Genomic DNA, 21,413 nt, shown 5'->3' on the forward strand with positions numbered 1-21,413 from the left:
TTTTAATACATCATAACTATGTACTTCATAAGCTTAAAGAACATTCACTCGATAACCAAAAACAATGCACCTGTACAGATGTGTATTAATGGCTTGCCATATGATGTTAGTGCCGGGCTGAGATTCGAACCCTAAACCCTTGGATTGATAATCAAGTGAATGAACCACGTATACCACGACACCTCCATAATAAGTTTTCCGTAGTTCCACTTTATTTTCTAAGGTTAAAACAAAAATACTTCACAACCAAAAATATCTACAAATACAGTTTCATCCATAGATTTCAGGACCATCATTCAACCAACGCAATGCTATATGAATTTAAGAATCAAATGCAAAGTTCTCGTATACAGACCACCATTCAAACAACAAAAAACTATATGAATTTAAGAATCAAATGTAACGTTCTCGTAGACAGAGTACGGTTGTTGAGGCTCTGACTTCGGTCTATCCTGGCTCCTCTCAGTCTCTACATTGCCATACACGAGTGCGGTGGCGCCTGCTTCCTGCGGATCAGTGACCTCATATGGGTTCTCTTCCGGGTCATGTGTATAGTCGATCTCTACATTGCCATACGTGTGGTCCTCTATCGGGTACGGAAGCTGCTCATAGTTTTCAGTGTGCAGGTATTCACGGATGACATCGTAGACGAAAGCATATTCCTCCTACATAAAATTGTATGGGGAGGTTCTATTTGTTAACTACTTGATATTCGTTGGCAAACAGAGATGGAGAAATGAAGATTACGATTTAAAAAAATAGAATAAAGATGATACTGTAAAATGAGGAAAATACACGAATATATTTTCAAACTAAAATATGTTCTTTAGAGGTTTTATTCCTCACACGTAAAATAGAAGAAAAAACAGTCATAGATTTGACTCCGAGCAAAGTATTTCAAATATCTATTTCGATTTAACTTCTACCACTGCATACCATAGTACAACAAGGGAATACTATTTAAATGTTGTAATTACAATTGATATTTCATCATAGTTCATGTTTCTTATTTATTATTACAGGAGTAATTTGACCTGTGTGATAAAATTACAAATAATTTTGCATACCTCAGTTTGGACGAACTGCATCCTGTCAGCTCGCAGTATCTTGACTGTCTGGAAAATATCGACGGAATCTCCCTCAGCTATCTGAGCGATGCACTCCATAGCAGTGCAAAACACACCTGTTCGCCCAGCACCACTCCTTTAATGTTAAACAAAATGTAAATATGTTAAAAGTACAATAATCAAGGTACAATAAGCAAAGACAAATAACCCAAGACTATTGGGCGAAATTATTATTAAGACTTGAATCAAATAAATTTCGTTTATAGTAATACATTTCTCGCAACTGAATATCCCTTGATTTTAAAGCATTTCAATTTCTGCATGTTTTTTTTTTAGAACCCCTGGTTACTTACTATTTAATAAACCTGATTTATATAATAGTATCTCTAAAGATGGAATCCACTTTGCATACATTAACTGCTGCTAGCAAGCCCTGCGCGACACGTGCGTTTTTAGATAAACTAATTTACCAAATATTTCCCGGAAATCTTTGTATCATCATGTATGATTCAAAACATATTCTTTCACATGAGTGGTAATAAGAGCTTCCATTTCATTTTTTGAAATTGGGGCGTTTCCAATACTGTTCTTTACCTTTAACAGTTTATATGAGTTTAAAGATGTTTAAATCATTGCCTTGGTTTCCAAAAAATACAGCTAATTTTTGCTGTTGTATTTATGGACCGATCCTGCTTCAGTGGACTTTGCACCAATTGCGATTGTTTAGGATAAGTAAGCATTGAAAAGATCCTAGACTTACAAACAATGGACAAGCATGGAGAATTCATTCATTTTGTTAGTGGAACTTTTGACAGCACGGATGAGCTTCATCAACGACCTAGCCCCTAAGTGTGGATCTGATCCATGTTTAGGCCATCCATGGAACTGGTACTGAGTGACGGTGTGACTCGTCTAAAAGAAAACGAAACAAAACGATCCGTGGAAATGGATGTATAAGGCATATTTGAATCGGTCACAGTTTTGCATCTTATCTTTGCGTTCTACCAAAAATTATTGCTTTTCAACTGCCATAATATTTGACAAAAGCTAGATAATCATCAAGTCGCAGTTCGCCCGGTTGGAAAAACTGTTCTGGTTGAAATTCATAATGCGGTTCGCTAAAAATATTAGATTTCTTGATCTGTAAAAACAATCATTTCAAATGAGGGCATCACATCTAAATTCACAGTCTCTTCTTCAACAATCACTGTGTCGTAAAGGAAATATATGAAATAAGACATACTTTGGAGTTTCTGGTAACTTTCAGTTGCCGAATGGTCATGTCCCCATCAGATGACGTTGATAAGGTTGAAACTGAATAGGATCCAAACTGAACCGAGTTAGCATCAGGCCAGTACTGTGCACAGCTCTAGAATGAGGAGAGGCAAGGCTATCGTTAAATGTTCATACACATACATACATGTTAGTCCTTCCTTTTCTGTTCGCTCCTTTTCTGACCTATTACATTTATATCTCTCGCTCTTACAGTTTTTTTAAATAATGCCACAGGTTTCTTGAATTGCAATTACTAGTCACTTTAGCCATGTTAGTTTGTAAATGAGCCTTCTGAACACTGTGAAGATTAGCCTTATGCTAACCAAGTTATCCATTAAAGTCTACTCCTACACTACTACTAGTACTACTACTAGTACTACTACTACTACTACTACTACTACTACTTCTATACTTCCACCACTACTACTACTACTACTACTACTACTACTACTACTACTACCTTGGTAATTGGTTGGGTAATCCATTTGGTAGCTCACTCAGGAAGCTATACTGGGATGGTAGGTGAGGCGAGTAACTACAAGGAGTGTCATGAATTGCAGGAATGGTGTGTGGACAAAGCACTCGTTAATTTAGAGTAAAATATGCTAAGTCCAGTGCAAGTAAAAACCAAGCAAGTAAGCTTATATGATGTGGGAACGAACAGGGGGCTGCATCATTCTGATGTACGTAGAGCAGCCTCCTTGAAGTTGGTTATTCCTGTTGCATTGACTGCTGAACCTGGCAGATGATTCTAGATCCTCATTGCTCTCGGGTAGTATGAAAACTTGAAGGAGTCAGTACTTGCAACAGGAATTACATACTTCAGGTTGTGGTCGTGTCCTCCGAAGTATGTAGCAGGGATGACAATAGTTGGTGCAGGTATGGAGACAAGACGGTGATGGATCTTGTAGAGAAGGGTGCATTAGTCGAGGATTCGACGTGTGTGAAGCGTGTCCCACCCTAGAGCTGCCACAAGAGCCGATGGTGATGTGGTGTATCTGTAGTCACGGTACACAAAGCGAGCCGCAATTCTTTGTACTTGCTCTAGCATTTTTGTGACCACTTATTCCGTAGTACTGAAGTTTGGTCGACAGGAGAAGGTGTGGTACTCGATCGCATGCCTCCTTGAACTCCAAGAAGATTATATCAGCTTGGTTGCGCTGCTGAAGGATGGAGGACCAGTCGTGGACGGCTGTTGTCGATTGAGTGGTTGTTGACAAACCCCATCGGAAGCAATGCTTTGCATCGGTGAGGATATTATTTACTGCAACATGCTTTGACACATGGCTCAGGATGATGTGTTCCATGACTTTGCAGCAGACGCAGGTGAGTTAGATTGGTCTGAAGTTGGAGGGGCCACACTTTTTTCCCGACTTGTGTATACGGGTAACTAGTTCTTGCTTCAATTGGGCTGGAACGATGCCACTGTTGTAGCTTTGTTGAAACAGGAAGGACAGTGGAGAAGCAATCTCGCGAGCTACCAGCTTCAGGAGCTTGGGTGGAAGTTCATCAGGTCCGCTGGCCTTTAAAGGGTCCAGTTGCTGGAGGCGTTTCTCGACACCGGTCCTGTGAACGTGCAGGTGACCAGTAGTTGGAAAAGGAGAATATCCTTTCTGTACAAGAGAGTGGAGCTTGTGAGGAGTAAAGACGGACTGGAAGTAGTCGTTCAGTGTCTCTGCCTTGTCTAATGCTGAGGCGCATAGCTTAGATGGAGTACGCAAAGTAGGAATACCAATATTTTCCGATCGACATGTCTTGATGTAGGACCAGAAAGACTTTGGATTGTCCTTAAGGATTGCTCGATAATGTTGTTGATGTACTCACAACGTGCTCTGTGCACATTCTTGGCAACTTGGTTCCTGTATTGTACTACTACTACTTCTACTACTTCTATTACTACTACTACTAACACTATTAATCCAGGGAGGAGCTCGAATTGGGTTGTTCAAACAAAGGACCGGTACCCCCTCCCTTCTGCGCCGCTGATGGGAATTCAACATTTATCATGTTAAGTATATGGATTATTTCGTATCAAAAAACAAAAGAAGCAATACAAAATAGCAAGGTCTTTAAATCTCCCAAACTTAAACTAAGACAATTTATTTTAAAATTGACATATACTCGCACTACTACCTTGTCGTTTTGGCTCTTGTCGTTAAGCATGACGATAGTGGATGGTTTGTTGTTGAGGACCATAGACCAGAAATCAGACACAGTGGTTGGCAGCGGCATCTGGGTTGTCATGAATGTACAGTGGATCCCCTGAAAGATGAGGGAAGAATAAATACAATGTCCGGTAACAACATGAGACCCTTGCCACCTACTTCCATTGTCATGAAAGGCTTTATAAGAGCTGTCAGTATATTCGAAGCACGGGCACCCTAGGCGGAGAGGGGCTCACTTACTGAACTGTACCCCCACCCTACACCCCGTACATGACTATCAATCAAGTTTTATTCCAAGATAGTTAATAAAAGACGTAACAGTTCTTATATAATATCTTCCATAGTACATTCTATATTATAATGGCGACAGTGCGGGTACATATGAATCGATCCACAGTGTCACTTTTATTGAAATATAGAAACTGGAATATATGACACCCATCAATGTATTACCGCGCATTTTTCCGTTGTCAAATTCGTTTTGGAAGCTTTCGTAATAAAACAAGTCACTAAAGTACGATAGGACACACAAACACATACTTTGTGTGCTAATTATCAATCATATTAAAGATAAACTTGAGTTCTGGTAATGCAATTGCATTGTGAAAGAAAAGGTGTGGAATGGATCAGAAAAGTTGATCATATAGCATGTAAGTAATGGTGTGTAGTGCAAGGTTCTGGAGTCATCAAAATCATCATACATTTGGCAGAGTCTTGGTAAAGTAACAATCACTTACACAGAAATATGTATATGGGACAACACACATGGTGTCGGGGCTAGTACTACCCTGATTTCCTTATGTTTCTATGCTCATTACTCAGCCAGTATACATTTTCTTCCAAAATTGTTTAGCACATGACATTTATTTGTAATCTTGAACATTCAGTTTAAATTTCGTTAGATTCTGTGAGAATTCATTTTCTTTTTTTACCAGAACTCAAGTTTATCTTTAATAATACATATATTAGCACATTATGTTTCCATGGTTATTGCCAACGGCCAATGCGTCTACAGTTTCTTATGTTGAACACGAGTCAAATGAAGATGTAAACGGTTTCAATGTCATTTAATCCTTCAGTTTTTCTTACACTAAATTACATGTGTAAATTGAATCTATCAATACTGAATGAACATCTGACCTTCATTTGACTAGCATTGATGTAATCATGATCTGGGGAGTCTAGTATCACACGATTCCTCTGCACTAGAATGGTATGGAAACAAAAGAACATTTCAAACAGCGTTACGCTACACTACAACTCAACATTTACACTAAAACAAGTACGAGTAGTCTTTCATATTGTTTGATTGCAATATTGGATTTTAGGTAAGTCTGAATCCGATGACCGGGGTAATAATATGATTGCAGGGCCCTCAGGGAGAACAGTATGAATACTGATGAGGCTACCCTGGGTAAACAAGACATATTATTATTATTATTATTATTATTATTATTATTAGGAGCAAATCTTATGTGATATCACCTCTCCGACTTCGAATTGAATTTAACGGACTCAAAGTTTGGGTATCCCCCAACCCCTACACCATTCCAACCTTAACTGCACCGTCTCCTGACAATCTTGAGATCCCCGTATGTTGTTATTTCATTTGCTCACGACAACGTCCTACATTTCACCACGGCGTTCTAATTCTCATTTGGCAAGAATCTACGATTTACATATTATGTCCACTGACGAAAATGATGGGGTTTAAATGGTGTGTATGTGTTTGTGTGTATTTGTTGGTTTCCTAACATTACTTACATGGTAGGTTGTTTCCGTATCTATTCTTGGGGTGATTATCTCGAGTGCGTCCTGATCTTGTTTGAGAAGCCGGAGGATCTGGACAGAGGCTCTTCAAAGTCTGATTTAATCAGAGAATATGATGTTTAATTACGTCACGAATTACTTTGATCATCATCAGCTTTAGTTCTGGTATACATGTATTTTTCGCACATGCAGAAATATAGATTCAACTTTAATATATAGCTACATTCATTCTGCGCATTTTATCCACCCAAAGGGATTTTCAAGGTATTAACAACATCGTATTAGTATCTTGGCTTTAGCCTAGCTGCCTCAAGGTTCTGAAAGCATTCAAGGAATTACAGTTACTTCTAAGTAGGTACTCATAAACTCAACCTAAGTTCAGATAGTGCTGCGAGTGGGATTCGAAAAAACACCGTTCATTTTATTTACAGTTCAGTGATTAACGGATCACGACGTCCATAACATTTCCATTTTACGAGCCCAAGAGCTGGTTTGTAAATAGGAAAATGTTCTCTTTTTCCAAAATTTGTTTCCACTGGGACAGGCCATTCCTGAAAAATAGTTTCGTTGAAACTAAGATATAATTCCCCCCTCCCCACCCCTCTCTCTCTTTCAGGTTTTCCGAACCCTCCGTCTAGAGGAAAGTGAACAATGAACTTACTTGGAACCATTACATGGCTTATGATCAAGTCCAGAAGTTGTTCATTTTTACAGCTAAAGGAAGAAGAAGGCTATATTGAGAGAGAGAGAGATGGCGACAAAACTAAAGAGGGTTCTGGTGTGTGGACTTGCCCTTGCAGAATACCTGGGAGAGAACTAAAGTCGTTACTGTCAGTAGACATTCATTATTGATCGAACTTTTGATAATGATTGGGATGTGTTACCTGGAACTCCTTGGTCATCTTTGACCGTCCATGTCCGTCACCTGAAGAGTGTAAGTCTTGTAGATGATCAGTGAAATGAATGACAGGGATCAGGGTATTCCTCCAGAGAAGATCCTCAAGGACAGCCCCGTAGATGAAGGCATACTGCTCCTGTATGCATGTAATGAACGACAGCTTTAAATCTCATTTATCAATTCCATCTCATCCACTAAGATATCTCTTATTTTTACGACTCATACGACGGAACATGTAGATCATAATTCAAAATTAGAACAAGCAGTGCCCTATGTTAATTTTATAAGGTACTTAATATTGAACACATTCCCTTTGAGAATATCCTGTTTTACATCAACGACAAAGCGAAGAAACAACCAAATATGTTCAACGCGTTCATTTTGATAGGGGGCTTTTTAATCATTCAAAATTCAAATTATACATACAAAGTATGTATAAAAAAATCAAGAAAGCAGGCATGACCAAAGAAAATTTTGTTAACATGTATATGCCATTATGTCGCGTAGAATAATCAAATGCCAATCTCTGCAAAAACACATTACGTTGAAATCCGTCGGTCCTATCAGTGTCTAAACTGAACAGTTTGGAGTAGTTGGAGTATGTTTTGAGAGGTAACCGACCTGTGTTTGGACCATGTATGGTCGTTTCTGTCTGATGTTCGTCACGAAGTTGAAGACATCTACCATTCTAGTTGTCTTGGCATGAGCTACGACGCTATCGATACTGATCACCACGCCTGTTCGTCCAACACCAGCACTGGATAGAAAATATAATGATCGGCTTATCAGTCATGTTGTTGATTTGCATGCACACTAGCTATTGAACGATAAAATAAAAGTCAGCAAAATATTCACGCAAGTTCAATTGAAATTCATGAGTGTGGGAACCAAGGTTTCGCTGTAGTAAAGCCCGATTATTATACGAACTTATTTTAGGAAGCTCTTTTTCGGCTAAGATATACTGTTGCAATCTCTTATATTCTGATTATTTTAGTATTTCTTATAGCGAGCGTTTCCATAACACGTTGCGTATTCTGAACGTGATTTCTTAAATCAATACAATAAAGTATCACAAGTAGAGTTGCTTTCTTGAAGGCCTTTACAATGGTGTTTTTTTTTTCTAGGGGAAATTGACCAATAAGCCTACCTGCAATGAATGATCAGAGGATGAGTGTACTGTCCATGATCAGCTTTGACTTCCTTGATGAACTTGAGCAGTGCTGAGGTGTGTTTAGGAACACCCTTGTCTGGCCACTCTGTGAAGTGGAACTGAGTAACGGTCCTGCAGTCGTCACCCTAGTTAGGAGAACAACACATGTCATGCACAGTGAAAATGAATTAATCTAAATGATACGTCAGCTTGTGTACAGATTATCAAAATATTAATCCGTTTTATTGTCAATGGTGTCAATTTTTGTTAGTGTTTCCATGCACAGAACTTAGCTCAGAAAAAAGCATGAATCAAATTAAAATAACTTCATGAAATCATAATTTATAATGTAACTTTTAAAAACTTCTATGATTGATTAAACTTAAAGTACCGTTTTAACTCATAGCCTGCCATAAGGCTGCATGCACGCTACTGTTACTCTGCTTCTTGCATGCTAGCACGCATTCGTCATAGCAGTTATTGTTCATGCCCATTGGACTGTGCCTAGTGTTTTGCACGCGCTATTGTTAGTACCATCGCGTTAATCCAATTATCTCGTTATAAATCTGGCACTGGGGGGATTAGCCCTGTGGCAGGATAAGAGTTAATAGATATTGCCCAAGGGGACGCATGGTTCACTCATATTGATTATAATAATTCGACTGGTTCATGGTAATGGAAGACATCAGGAATTAATTCTTGAAATGTGACGTAGCAATGCATATGCAGATGACTTATTTACCTACCTTTAGCATCGTCATTGTCCTTTTGATTCCACCTGTGCATGCTTCCAGTGACACCAGTTCCACTCTGATATATCCAAACTTCACCGAATCGCCTGGTTTATTAGGCCAGTACTTACCGCATTTGATCTATTTCAAGCAACCAAACAGAAAATAATCAGATTAAAGAACCGTACGCTTTAATCTGGAGCAGAAATATTATATGATTGTTGTGTAATATTAATAATTTTGATAACCTGGATTTATTTAGCGCTTGATATAAATACCGTCTCTGAGCGCTTCACAAATATCAATACCCTGTTTATCAGATTCATTCAAGCACAATGGGCACCATCTCCACTTTTTGGCGACTATTTCTACCATAATTATGGTCATCGTGAGGGCATCTGGCAATTACTCACAAAAAAGGCGTTCATCATCTCACCAGGTCCCCATTTCTCTCCTGGATATGCATTGCAAATGTAGAATAACGAGTTGCCAACTACATCAGTACCGGTGTCGGGGATCGAACCAACGACCTTTGTATTTCATGTCAAGTGCTTAAACTACTTCACTACGACTAAGCCATAGTATAATTATTTAATTATCCGTCTTTCCTAGAAAACTACTTGTACTATCTGCATTGAGCAACACCTTTTTAAACATTGAAACCGCCACTCTGTAAATATCGGCGTTTAACTACATGGGTTATATTAAGTTCATGTTCAATTTTATAGCATAGAGCATAGAATAAGGGTCTCCCGAAAGCTGTTGGTGTTTATCCGGGGTCACGATCAATAAATCTGTGTAAACGTTAAGATACAAATTCAGTCATTAATGAATTGGAGTATCAGGATAATTTGAGATTCACGTTGTTTTTTACGGCGATTGTGGTCAGGAATGTCCAGTGATGACCCTCATACTAAAATAAAACAGATTTTGAAACGATATTAGATAAAAGCATTGGCAACTCTCATGAAAATTAATGCTAGCAATCCAAGTGTTGAGGATTCACATTAAGACAAATATTAAAGCTGAAATAGTAATCAAACTGACTTAAGTGAAAATACTATTGACTGACCTTATCTCCTTCCTTGAGCTTCGTTACCATGGCAATAGTCGTCACATTCTCCTGCCAAACCATCCTCCAGAAATCATCCATAGAGGCCTTGTTGGGTCCTTGAAAATATAATGAATTATGGCTCATCGGTAAATCAATGTTTCAATTGCTTTATGGGAATGACGACTGACGACTTGTCTGTTTTTGTATTTCAGTTCAGTTCAGTTCATTTATTTTCCACAATAATAAAAGTTTGTTTTGGTATTTGTTGTTGTTATTGTATATACATGTATATATCTGTTATATGTAATGTACATCTTTGTACTTTTATTATTGTGGAAAATAAATGAACTGAACTGAACTGAACTGAAATCTTTTTATACAAGAATAAAATATTTACTTGAAATATAGTAACCGAAATCCATACGTATTACAAATTGTATTTATAACTTACTACTATTTAAACGTAACGGAAATTAGCATGGACATACCTTGTGATGCAATGTAAGCCTTGTCATTGTCAAAACTCTGTATGTGAAAAAAAAAAAATTACATAATGAAAAGTAGATCAAAATGAAACTATACATATGTCAAGGCTTGAGGAAAATGACAGTCTCTATTTTAATACAGCATTGCTTTCCCGTAGGCAATTTTGTAGTTCTTTAATCCAACATAAAAGAAGATCAAGGAATTATATTGCAGCTTCAACCGATGTTGGGATTCCCATTACATGTGTGCTGTACGTGAGTATGTGTGTGTGGGTGCGGCGGTGTGCGTGGTGCGTGTATGCGTGCGTGTGTGCGTGTGTGCGTGTGTATGGGTGTGTGTGGTGGTCGTGTGTGTATGTGTGTGTGGGTGCGGCGGTGTGCGTGAGTGCGTGTCTGTGTGTGTGTGCGGCGTTGTGTGTGCGTGTGTGTGTGTGTGTGTGTGTGTGCGTGTTTGGATTGTGTAAAGATCCAGCGCAGAAAACGTGTATTCTACTTCATGTAGTCCATCAACTCATGCTACATCCTGTTAATATAACAATGTTGTACCGGGTTTTTACTTTATTTATTTATTTATTTCTGATATTTATACAGGGTGGCACATATCACCAATTTGGTGGTCTTCCATGAGGCCCTGTTTGGTAATAATACAAACAAATAACAGCATATCAATAACAACATAGATAAATACACAAGCATATAAACAGGTAAAATACAAATTAATTGGTATCCCCTTGAAATAACTGATCATTCACGAATCATTCTTGATCATTTACAAGAAATAGGTGAATGGAATTTTCAAATTAAATACAAATTTTTAAAAACGTTCATTTACGGGATACCAAATTTGTTATATACATATTTACATTCAATTGCTCTTTAACTAATACACTTAGGTTGTCTACAAGATAGCTGAAAATGGATACATTACATGTATGAATACATGATATAACGATAACCATGTCAACCGAATTTCATAATTTTGCAAATAGGAAAAAAAAATGGTTACCTTTGCACGAAACCACCAAAAGTTCACTTACACGTCATCTACAGATAACAGGGCTTTTAGAGCGTGTTTAAAACTGTTCAAAGTAGGTGACATTTTGACAGGACTTTTAAGTTGGTTCCATACTCTAATTCCAGAAATTAGAGGACTATTTTTATAAGTGTCCGTACTAAATTTGGGTACACACAATGCATCCCTTACAGCATGTCTTGTGTTGTGATAATGTAGTGAACTAACATGATGTAAATCTTGTTTTAAGTATGTTGGTCCCGGGGGGGGGGGGGTACTCAGATTATAGTCGGACGGGGGTGTGTGGCTGAAACCTCCGAACCCATACCCACATCCAAGGGTCCTTTTGCTGAAATAGGTACCCATGTCTAAGGATTTTTTGTCAAAAATGGACCCATGTCTAAGGATTTCAAACTTCAAATATTACATTTTTTAAGCTGTAATAATACACTCCAGCAAAGCATATGGAGAGTCAACGCTAATGCATATTGACCTTTAGCACTGCACTACGCGTTAATAGGCAGCATTTAAATACATGAATAGTCAATACACTCATAACACAGAGATGCACACAATCATCCCGATGCGGCTGATCGGCAAGTTCGACAGTGGACTCACAATTTGATTTTTTAAATTATTCTTTCTAACATCGGAAAGTTAAAAAATGTATATTACTGCTATTTAGATCTTATTGATTGTCACTAAAGTATTGATTTTTAGTGAAATTGGTTGAGTTTTACACAGTGGTGTTTGAAATGTTGAGAATCAATACTAATAGCACAGCTTTTAATACACAGCCAGGATAGTAATGCACCTATGTGTGTAATAATACAATGGCCAATAATTTTGCAGTTTCTCGATAAAGTTCTTTATTAGTAAACTGTACCATACTACATGTAGTTTACAAGTAGTTTACACACATAAAGATGAAAACACCATGCAACATAATAATACTGTGCTAGCACCTCTAGCATCTGTTTTAATTGAAGGACTTTTCCTGTTAACGTACCCGTACACGAGCTCTCAAGCATTGGCTATATAGCTCCCTGCTTGAGCCCCGCTGCTGCCCGGCTGCTGGGCAGAGGGTACGCAGTGTATAGCTGCCGATCTTTCAGCGTACGAAGCGCTACAAGTTTCCGGGGGTACGACCCCATACGGGCGGATACCATACCTAGCGCGCATTATGCCATATGAGTACCCGGTATAGAGCCCATGGGGATGTGGTACCCCGGGATCTAGTTGAGTTTACGAGCTACGTACGTACACCCACTGACTTAGAGGTCAGTGCGTACACCTCGTACACTGGAAATGCAATCACCGAATTCGAAGGGTCCATTTATTTAGAGATGGGAGAGATTTAGGCATTTTCAATGTAGGAGCAAATCCCAAAATCCAGGAGAAAATGAGGGAGAAAAGAGGGGAAAGGAATAAATGAAAAAAGGGACCCATGTCTAAGGATTTTTTTAATGAAAAGGGGACCCATGTCTAAGGATCTTTCCTGAAAAAGTCACCCTTCCGAGCGGCACATCCCCGTATACCCATTATACGTGAGTACCCCCCCCCCCCCCCCGGGATGTTGGTGCCATGTTATGCAATGATTTATACATCATCACTGCACGTCCAAACTGGAAACGTGTCTGAATAGGCATCCATCTTAAGCGACTAAACATATCGTTTGAAGATACGTCAAATCCTACTCCCAGCACTACACGTGCAGCTCGTTTTTGAACCTTTTGTAATTTAATCGTTTGTCTTTGAAATCGCTCAGACCACACCGAGGAACAATAATCGAAATGAGGAAGTACGATGGCATTATACAGAAGTTTTAGAGATCTCGTTGGAACATAACTTTTGGCTCGCTTAATTACACTGATATTTCTTTGAGCAGTTTTAATAACTTTTTCCACATGCTCCGTCCAACGTAACTCCTCATCAATCATGACACCCAGGCATTTTGCCACTTTTACTCTTTTCAAACAGCTGCCGTTAAGTGTGACAGAAAAATCATTTACTCCGTTAAGAACTGATCGTGATGCAATAAGCATCACATTTGTCTTATCCGTATTAAGAACTAGACGGTTTGTTGTTACCCATGAAAATATCACGTTATTTGATTCATATCATTCCTTTTGGACGCTTCATTCAACGACAACCCACTTTATAACATTAAAATGAAAGTAAATGGTAATGAAAATATATGTATAAATTAATGTATAGATAAATTGATACATGCCACCTTACTTACGGGAATGTAAGAAGCGTTAAAGTAGTCGGAATGAGGATTATCGTTGATGACTTCTAACTTCACCCTCACCGAATCATCTGGATGAAAGATAGGATATGAACAAAATCAAGTCAGCCAGTTGCTTAATATGTCCCATTTGAAGGTCAAAAAATGAAAAGGTTAAATTCCAACGGCATTTGAAAGACAATACTTATTTAGAACTTCCCTCAAAAAGGATTGGTTTGTGTCTGGGAAAATAACGACCATGAGTTGTCGAATCGACATAAGTGATGGCGATATCCTAAACAATAGTCTGATTTTCAGACTGTTGTACCGAATGTCCGTACGTTTTGTGCTGCACAAAGATTCAATCAGTTTAACTTTGGCAATTTCAAGTAGTTGGTTATTGATGTAGACAAATGATCATGTACCTGTTGCAGCTCATTTTATGTATGTTATTGCTAAAGATAAAAAGATTTCAGTCAGTCACTCAATAGTGTCTGACAGGGAAGTCTAAAAGTAAACGGGTTTCCCTGCATAATTTGAATACTAGGACACTGCTAACGGTTAAATTTCACAGATAGGACAAACATGACATATTCATAATTCCTGCAAAGTTCTACACAATTTGATGTTGGTTGCAAAAGGGACATAGTACCTTTAAGGTAAAGTTCGTTGTTTAGTCATTTTAGTCGTTTTTATTATTAAGCAGTCTATAGCAAATTGAAATGAACATTAAAAACCAAAAGCACTATTAAGGTTTCAAATGCCGAGATTTGACTACGGACAAAACTCTTTTACTTTTTTGTATTGAGAGTGTGATTAAACTTGCATCATATTTTTACAGAAACTCTATTAAAAACTCATAAATAAAGAATTATGACATGGAACTGAACGCATACAACAGAAAATACATTGGTACACTGGAGCTTCATTGATGCAAACTTTTATAGCTATCCCTAACAAGTCAACATAATAGAGGCCCCGTTATTTTGTAAACTCACATGGTAAAATATTCTTGTATCTGTTCTTCTTGAAGTTGATCTCCTCTTGAGCTACGGTCTGAGGATAGATGTTTGGGCCAGGTAAGTCCTTTAGGAGAGAAAGGAAATATAATTTCAGTTTCAGTTTATTGTTTCAAATTTCGCATATAATAATATAATAAGAAAACGCAACAAAACAAAGATGAAGTCTAGTATCCGAGACTATAGAACAAAAGGCGGCTAATATCACATCAGTTTGATTAGATGCAGTATGAAATGAAAAGTCGCGTTTAAGAAGAGAGAAAATTAATATGGAGTGGCTGAAGGTGAAAATAAGTATTGTAATGCCCTCGGCGATATATTTCTGAAATGAATTGTTATGTTTCGTTACTAGTCATACCATGAACCTAAAAATATCATCTAAGGATAATGAGTCTCGAACGGCTCCACGTTCATGAATCAGCGGCTGAACGAGCACACTGCAGAGAGATTGCTACCCAGTGTTCTCAACAACACAATGTCGTCTACGAGTAGCGCACATTGGAGTGCCAAAAGAATTTCTCAAACGCAAAAGCTTAAAAAGAAGACATATTTCTTGTTGATAGAAATAATCTTCATTTAACCTACATGAAATTCCTCGGAGAAGAGCGTGGTGTGTCTGTTCTTGTTGACGAACGTAGGAAACTGAGCCAGGGATAATGGTTGACGTGTGCCAAGAGGTTTGTTGCTAGATCTGTCAGGAGATCCATCGGTTGAATCGAGGTCTAAGGATTTAGTTTCCTGTACAAAGGGCTTGACGGCTACAGCTGGTTTGGGTCTTGTGCTCCTTGGAGGTGATTGGTCTGGGTTCAAAACGGAGGCGTGCCCACTCTTATTTTCTGACAGGATACATACAGAAATAGAAAAAGTCAATTTTACCCCTTTTTTTGAGGAGGAAATGTCCTAAAGTGGTACAACGCAGAATCAGCCCATGTACAGCAAATAACCAAATACATCCTTATGTCCTTACACTTGATTCATTTTTACTTCTCCAAAAAAACTTGCCTTGTTCGTGACATCATGAATCAGGGTAGGGCATATTAAATTGAATTGTAAGAATTCTATGGGGTTAGAAAAATAGAATATGTAGTCTCTTTGTTGCCATTAACATCGTCGTTCCATGCTATTTTGAGGATTTTAGTATTTCTACCTGATCATATTAACACTAATCAAATAATAGGCCTACCTTCTAATGGCGTGTCTTGGAAATCAACTGGTGCCTGAAATTGGTCCTCGATGTTTTTTTGTTTAGACGGATGACTATTATTCCTTTAAAGAGAACAAAATGACGAAAGGCGAACAATACGTGATCAGAAGAGAAATTTACGAGAGCTGGTAACTATCAAACTATTAGGATAACTTCATCGGTAGAGTATTCCTTGAAGAGAGGAATAGAAAATTATCAGATTTTCAAATGTTCCTATTCTGCTTGTTCTTAAAGTCCGTACATCAGCATGTTTCCACTTCATCAAGAATATGGTAGTACTTACAGTAGATTACTGTAAGTAATTACGGTAGAAGTAAGTGATAACATTGTGGATGGAAATGTTTAATGATGACTGAAAAATAGAAAATAGCTCACGAACCTTCGTCGTTTGAACACGATAATGACTACAATGATGATAATCAAAATGATCAGAATGGCGCCAACGGCTCCACCAACTGCCGATGCTATATAACTTGGTGTTGGCACAGGACCTTCATTTGGGATCAAGCGGAAGAGAAGAATGAAATCAGAAATCGTTTTTTCCCCAAGAAAATTCACTTATTCAAATATGTTTTTTATACAACCCCTGTATGGAAAAGAATCTATTTCGCCATCAATAGCGAAGAGATTGATTAATTGCAACTTCAATAATTAATAACTTTCCTATTTTTAATCGGAATTCGATCAAACTTTCACTGACCCGTCCCTCTCATTTTTCTGCTTCCATTAAAACCAACTTAATATCAGGCTGGACTTCCCTCTCGACAGTTTGATTACACGCATAGCATTGTTTTCAAGAGTACGCGTGCTTTAGTGAGAGGAAATCGCATAAAACGGTCAAGGTTGTGTTTCAGTTTTTGACACTTTAAATGAATGTATGAAAAGATTAAAACCAATAAACCTTACCAGAGGACCCCGATGTGTGTCAATTAGCTGGACAGTACAAATAGAGAGCATTTTCACATCTGTAAGGGTATGGCCGAGGGTAGTTGTCACTAGAAAAGTTGTTGTAGTATTATGATACCTTGTTATTAACCTTCTATGAACATAATCGCAGAGACTTTTGAAAGCTCATCCTCGTATCGAGCAAATCCGATGGCATGAAACGTCTGAACATTGCAATGAAGCATTGCATAATCCTATCACCTTTTATTTGGGATGTGCCAACAGGTATTTAAATTGCCCTGAGTTAATTTTGCAATGGTCGTATCCTACGACAACTACCCCCAGACAACAACCCCCTAGGATAGTTGTCCGGGGGTAGTTGTCCTAGAGGATGGTTTTCGTAGGTTTTAGTTGTCCGGGTGGTAGTTGTCCGGGGGTAGTTGTCCTAGGGGTTAGTCGTCATATAGGGTGGTTGCCTTAGAGGGTAGTTGTTCTAGGGGGTAGTTGACTGTGGGTGGTTATCCGGGGGTTGGATGTCTACGGGGTAGGTGTCCTAGGACCGGCAATGGTGTTCAAAATATTGGAATGGGTTCATTCTAATGTTCGAAGCAAGCCTAATATCACTGCTACATACACATGTATGAAAACAACATTGATCAGCATATTATAATGCTCTTACCTGATTGTATCGTCTTCGCATTCACAGGTTCTGACCAATTACTAGAACCAGCTACATTAACAGTCTGTACCTATATAATAAATGTTGATATCATAACAAAAATTATTTATACATTTGATCTTTTTCTTGAAATGTCATCGTCCCAGTAAGCGCAAATCTCAGGTTACTTATCCAAAAGAAATTTACTGTGTTCATGTTTTGTTTATTACTGTAAGTACTTTTTCTAAACACCGTACCCTTTTTGCCCTTTCAAGTTGCATGTAAAAGGACACAATTCATAAACAGAGTATTGCCAAACGGAGAATATGCTCTTTTATGTTCTATCAACAGAGGTCCTTTATTGTAAGTTCTAAAAATCTCATCTCCAGTTGTCAATTCTCAGACAAAAGTGCTTATAAATGTCTTCTGCGTGCATCCATTGTTAAGTTCATGCGCTTGTATTGCATCCTTGCATTGTATGCTAAAGTTCATATAGAGGTATCCCCATTCATATTCTGTTGCTATACTACCAAGCAGTCCATAGCAATTTTTATGCCTGCGGTCTTGACCAAGCACAGGCCTAGAATCTTTATATATCGTCGCTGTTTTCACGAAGTGACGGTAGTGAAAAAAATTTGCATTCACTTTGCGTTACGATTTTCCTCACTACCGTCACTTCGTTAAAACAAGGACGATATGTGGTATATAAATACCTATCAAGTCATATAGATGTATTACCTGGACTGTATAGTTGATTTCACGGGGTAGATCTACCACAGTATGCTCTCCTTCAAACGCACCGTTCAATACTTCCTCTGACGTATAGTCACCATTAACAACGGGATCAGTTTGCTGGTAGCGGATGATATACTTCTGGATGTTACCATTGATGTTAGATGGTAGAGGGGTAGACCAGGATACAGTGAAGGAGCTTGTAGTACTCCGCGGTATAGCCACATTGATAGGACTAGGTGCAACTGTGAAGGGAAAGCAGGAAGGTCTATACTTGTATACTCTTGTATGACAGGGTGTAAATGTGCATGGATTTCAAGTTCTTTCTTCTTCTTCTCCTCCTTCTCCTTCTCTTTATCCTCCTTCTTCTTCTCCTCCTCCTCCTCCTCCCCCTCCTCCTCCTCCTTCTCCTTCTCCTTCTCCTCCTCCCCCCTCCTCCTTCTCCTCCTCTTCCTCCCACCTCCTCCTCCATCTGCTCCTCCTCCTCCTCCTCCTCTCCCCCTCCTCCTCCTCCCTCCCCCTTCCCCTCCCCTCCACCTCCTCCTCCCCCTTCCCCTCCCCTCCTCCTCCTCCTCATCCTCCCCCCTCCTCCTCCTTGCACATATTTTACTATATCTATACAAATAAGACTATTTGCTTTCAAGAATCCAAGTTAATTAGCTGATGAAGGTTTACCTTCTTCAAGTGTTTTGCCGATAGTCTCACTGCTCCTGTCACTTTCCTCGTCTTTATTTGATGCAGTTAATTGAATGGTATAGTTCAGATAAGTATCCAACCCTCCTAACGTGTAAGAGCTTGTGTCATTACGAACCAAGATAGAGTTTGAAGAAGTTGATCCAGTTGGAGCGTAGTAGATCATATAATTGGTCACTCCACTCCTGCATTCTGCTGATTTCGACGGGAGGTGCTGAAACATAACGGTACAAATATATGTTACATGCATCACAACCACATACAAGAAGTTACTTTCACACTAAAAAACAAAACTACAAGATGTTAGAATATTTTGTCTACAATTTTTCACATTTGAGGATGCTGCAATCAATATGATGGAGCATTCTGCAGAACAAGAATCTCTTGACTACATACAATTTCTATATTAACTTTCTTCTGTTAAATAAAATCAAACTCCATTTTGATTAGTCCCCAAGCACACACATTTAACTGGCAACAGAGAAATTTGTACACCTGTTTTTAAATCGGAATTATTTTGTTAAGTCAAATGTTGAGAGGTACATACAGAAGCCTCCAGAATGTTAACGACGTATCAATAGCGAAGTGAGTGAAATAAGCGTTTTTATTTCACATATCTTGATAAAGTTTCAGGTAAAATTAAGTCTTATCAAGGTAAAACATATCATTACCAGCTCCATATCACAAGGATGCAGTTCTACCTCCTTGTAATAAAATTATGACTATCAAAAATGTATGCATTTGTGTTCTGGATGAGTCTTTTTATCCAACTGCTTCAGTCAAAGGCTTACTTATGTTAATATCAAGATAAAAACAGCTATTCTAAACAGTTCATACCTCCCATGTCACCTCTAGCTCTTTATGGTTGATGGCTGAAACTTGTAGTCCAGTTGGAGAAGCACTGGGTTCTGCAGTTTAAAATTATATAGAAGATACTAAATGGCTTGGACCTATAGCAGATGAATTCATGCAAGTCATGGTTAAATCATACATTGCTACAACAAGTACTCTTCATTTGGTTTTAAATTAAATGTCAAGGAATCAAACATAAAACTACCTTTGGACAAAACACAATGAAGGGTACTATAATTAAACAATTTAGGGAAAATTCATGTTTTGTAGAAGAAGTTTTCCGCGTCAGATTTTAAACACATAGAATAATTATAAAAAAAGAATTATGGAATGAGAAATACAAACATTTCTATATTACAGATTTTACTCAAAGAACTAGATAAGTTAAAGATTTTAATGAAAAGTTCGTTCAATCAATTGAAAGTGCATAAATATCTGAAGTGTACATATAAATGTACAAATCAATTACTAATGCAAAAACAATGTAGACCTACCTGTACAAAAATGTTTGAAAAAATGTATAACTCAAACACACTCAATTATTTTTCTCCCAAAAATAACTTACTTCTACAGAGAGTTATTGTGTTGTTCGTATGAGACATGGGTCCTGTTCCACCTGTTCCTTCCCTCACTGCTGCTACACCAAACCTGTAATCTGTGTCGGGTGTCAGGTTACTAACGATGGCCGATGTTGTGAGTTGGTTTGCTCTCTGATCCATTACCCAGTCACCATCCTCCATTACAAAGACATCATATCCTACCAGAGGAGGATCACCTATGTCATCTTCTTCAGACCATGCATCCCATCGAAGACCAACTGTAGTTGAGGTAGTACTCACTATCACTGGAGCTTTCTTAATGACTGGCAGAACTGAACAATAACAAAAAGAGACAATGATACTTAATATAAGTTATTGAAATACCGGTCAAAATCAATGACACACCTAGCTCTCCTAACCTAGTTCTCCCATCAAGTCAATATGTTTATGAAATTTACCAAAGTACACATGAATTCTATACTGACATCTTACAGAGCTGCTACCATATGATGCGGAGAATGTGCATACGTTGTGTGTGAGCGAGCCTGAGTACAATGTCAGGGTTCATAATACATTGTAAGGCACTAAGAGACATTGTAGATGTATCAAGTGTTACATAAACCCCGAATATTACCATTATTAAATATTAAAATATAAATTGCTCACATGGAAGGGCCTATGATTAAGTAATGTATATAATGCGACTTGCCTGCACAAGACAACTGTATCAATATAAGAACAGACATTCCATGTCCTCTTTTTAGTGGATATTGGTTTATTCAATATGCCCCCTAGGCTCAGTCATTTGTTTGTATTACTGAAGGCTAATTCACATATATTTTGCAACACACGTCTGTTGTTGCTATTACAGCTATTGTGACTGCTGTTGCTGATGAAATGGGTTTTTTGTGGCTGTTGTTGTCGGTCTTGTCGTCGGTATTTTATGGAGATGGAGGGTATGTGCCTGCCTCTTTATTTGACATGAAAATTCAGA

The 21,413-nt window shown here is 38.2% G+C and overlaps 2 protein-coding genes and 1 long non-coding RNA gene across 3 annotated transcripts; all 3 read right to left on the reverse strand.

The window, feature by feature from the left end:
* Positions 1 to 201: 201 nt before the first annotated feature.
* LOC100892551 (receptor-type tyrosine-protein phosphatase alpha-like) lies at positions 202 to 13,927 on the reverse strand. Its single transcript, XM_030990108.1, has 14 exons — positions 13,853 to 13,927; positions 10,599 to 10,635; positions 10,129 to 10,226; positions 9,072 to 9,197; positions 8,323 to 8,471; positions 7,797 to 7,932; positions 7,162 to 7,311; positions 6,272 to 6,371; positions 5,648 to 5,712; positions 4,476 to 4,604; positions 2,311 to 2,436; positions 1,828 to 1,979; positions 1,068 to 1,203; positions 202 to 665 (listed from the first exon to the last, which is right to left on the reverse strand). The coding sequence occupies exons 3-14, from the start codon at positions 10,207 to 10,209 to the stop codon at positions 387 to 389; spliced, it is 1,629 nt and encodes a 542-aa protein (XP_030845968.1). The 5' UTR covers positions 10,210 to 10,226; positions 10,599 to 10,635; positions 13,853 to 13,927; the 3' UTR covers positions 202 to 386.
* A 914-nt stretch (positions 13,928 to 14,841) lies between these two features.
* Positions 14,842 to 16,515, reverse strand: LOC115925646. Its single transcript, XR_004064834.1, has 4 exons — positions 16,440 to 16,515; positions 16,040 to 16,122; positions 15,442 to 15,692; positions 14,842 to 14,923 (listed from the first exon to the last, which is right to left on the reverse strand). It is a non-coding gene; the product is annotated as an uncharacterized LOC115925646 (long non-coding RNA).
* Positions 16,516 to 16,985: 470 nt separating this feature from the next.
* Positions 16,986 to 21,014, reverse strand: LOC115925843 (protein sidekick-1-like). The gene is made up of 7 exons (XM_030989847.1): positions 20,948 to 21,014; positions 20,446 to 20,751; positions 19,866 to 19,936; positions 19,011 to 19,242; positions 18,342 to 18,580; positions 17,625 to 17,694; positions 16,986 to 16,993 (listed from the first exon to the last, which is right to left on the reverse strand). The coding sequence occupies exons 1-7, from the start codon at positions 21,012 to 21,014 to the stop codon at positions 16,986 to 16,988; spliced, it is 993 nt and encodes a 330-aa protein (XP_030845707.1).
* Positions 21,015 to 21,413: the final 399 nt, after the last annotated feature.

Source organism: Strongylocentrotus purpuratus, unplaced genomic scaffold, assembly GCF_000002235.5.
Source record: "Strongylocentrotus purpuratus isolate Spur 01 unplaced genomic scaffold, Spur_5.0 spur5_contig_843, whole genome shotgun sequence".
Lineage (NCBI taxonomy): Eukaryota > Metazoa > Echinodermata > Echinoidea > Camarodonta > Strongylocentrotidae > Strongylocentrotus > Strongylocentrotus purpuratus.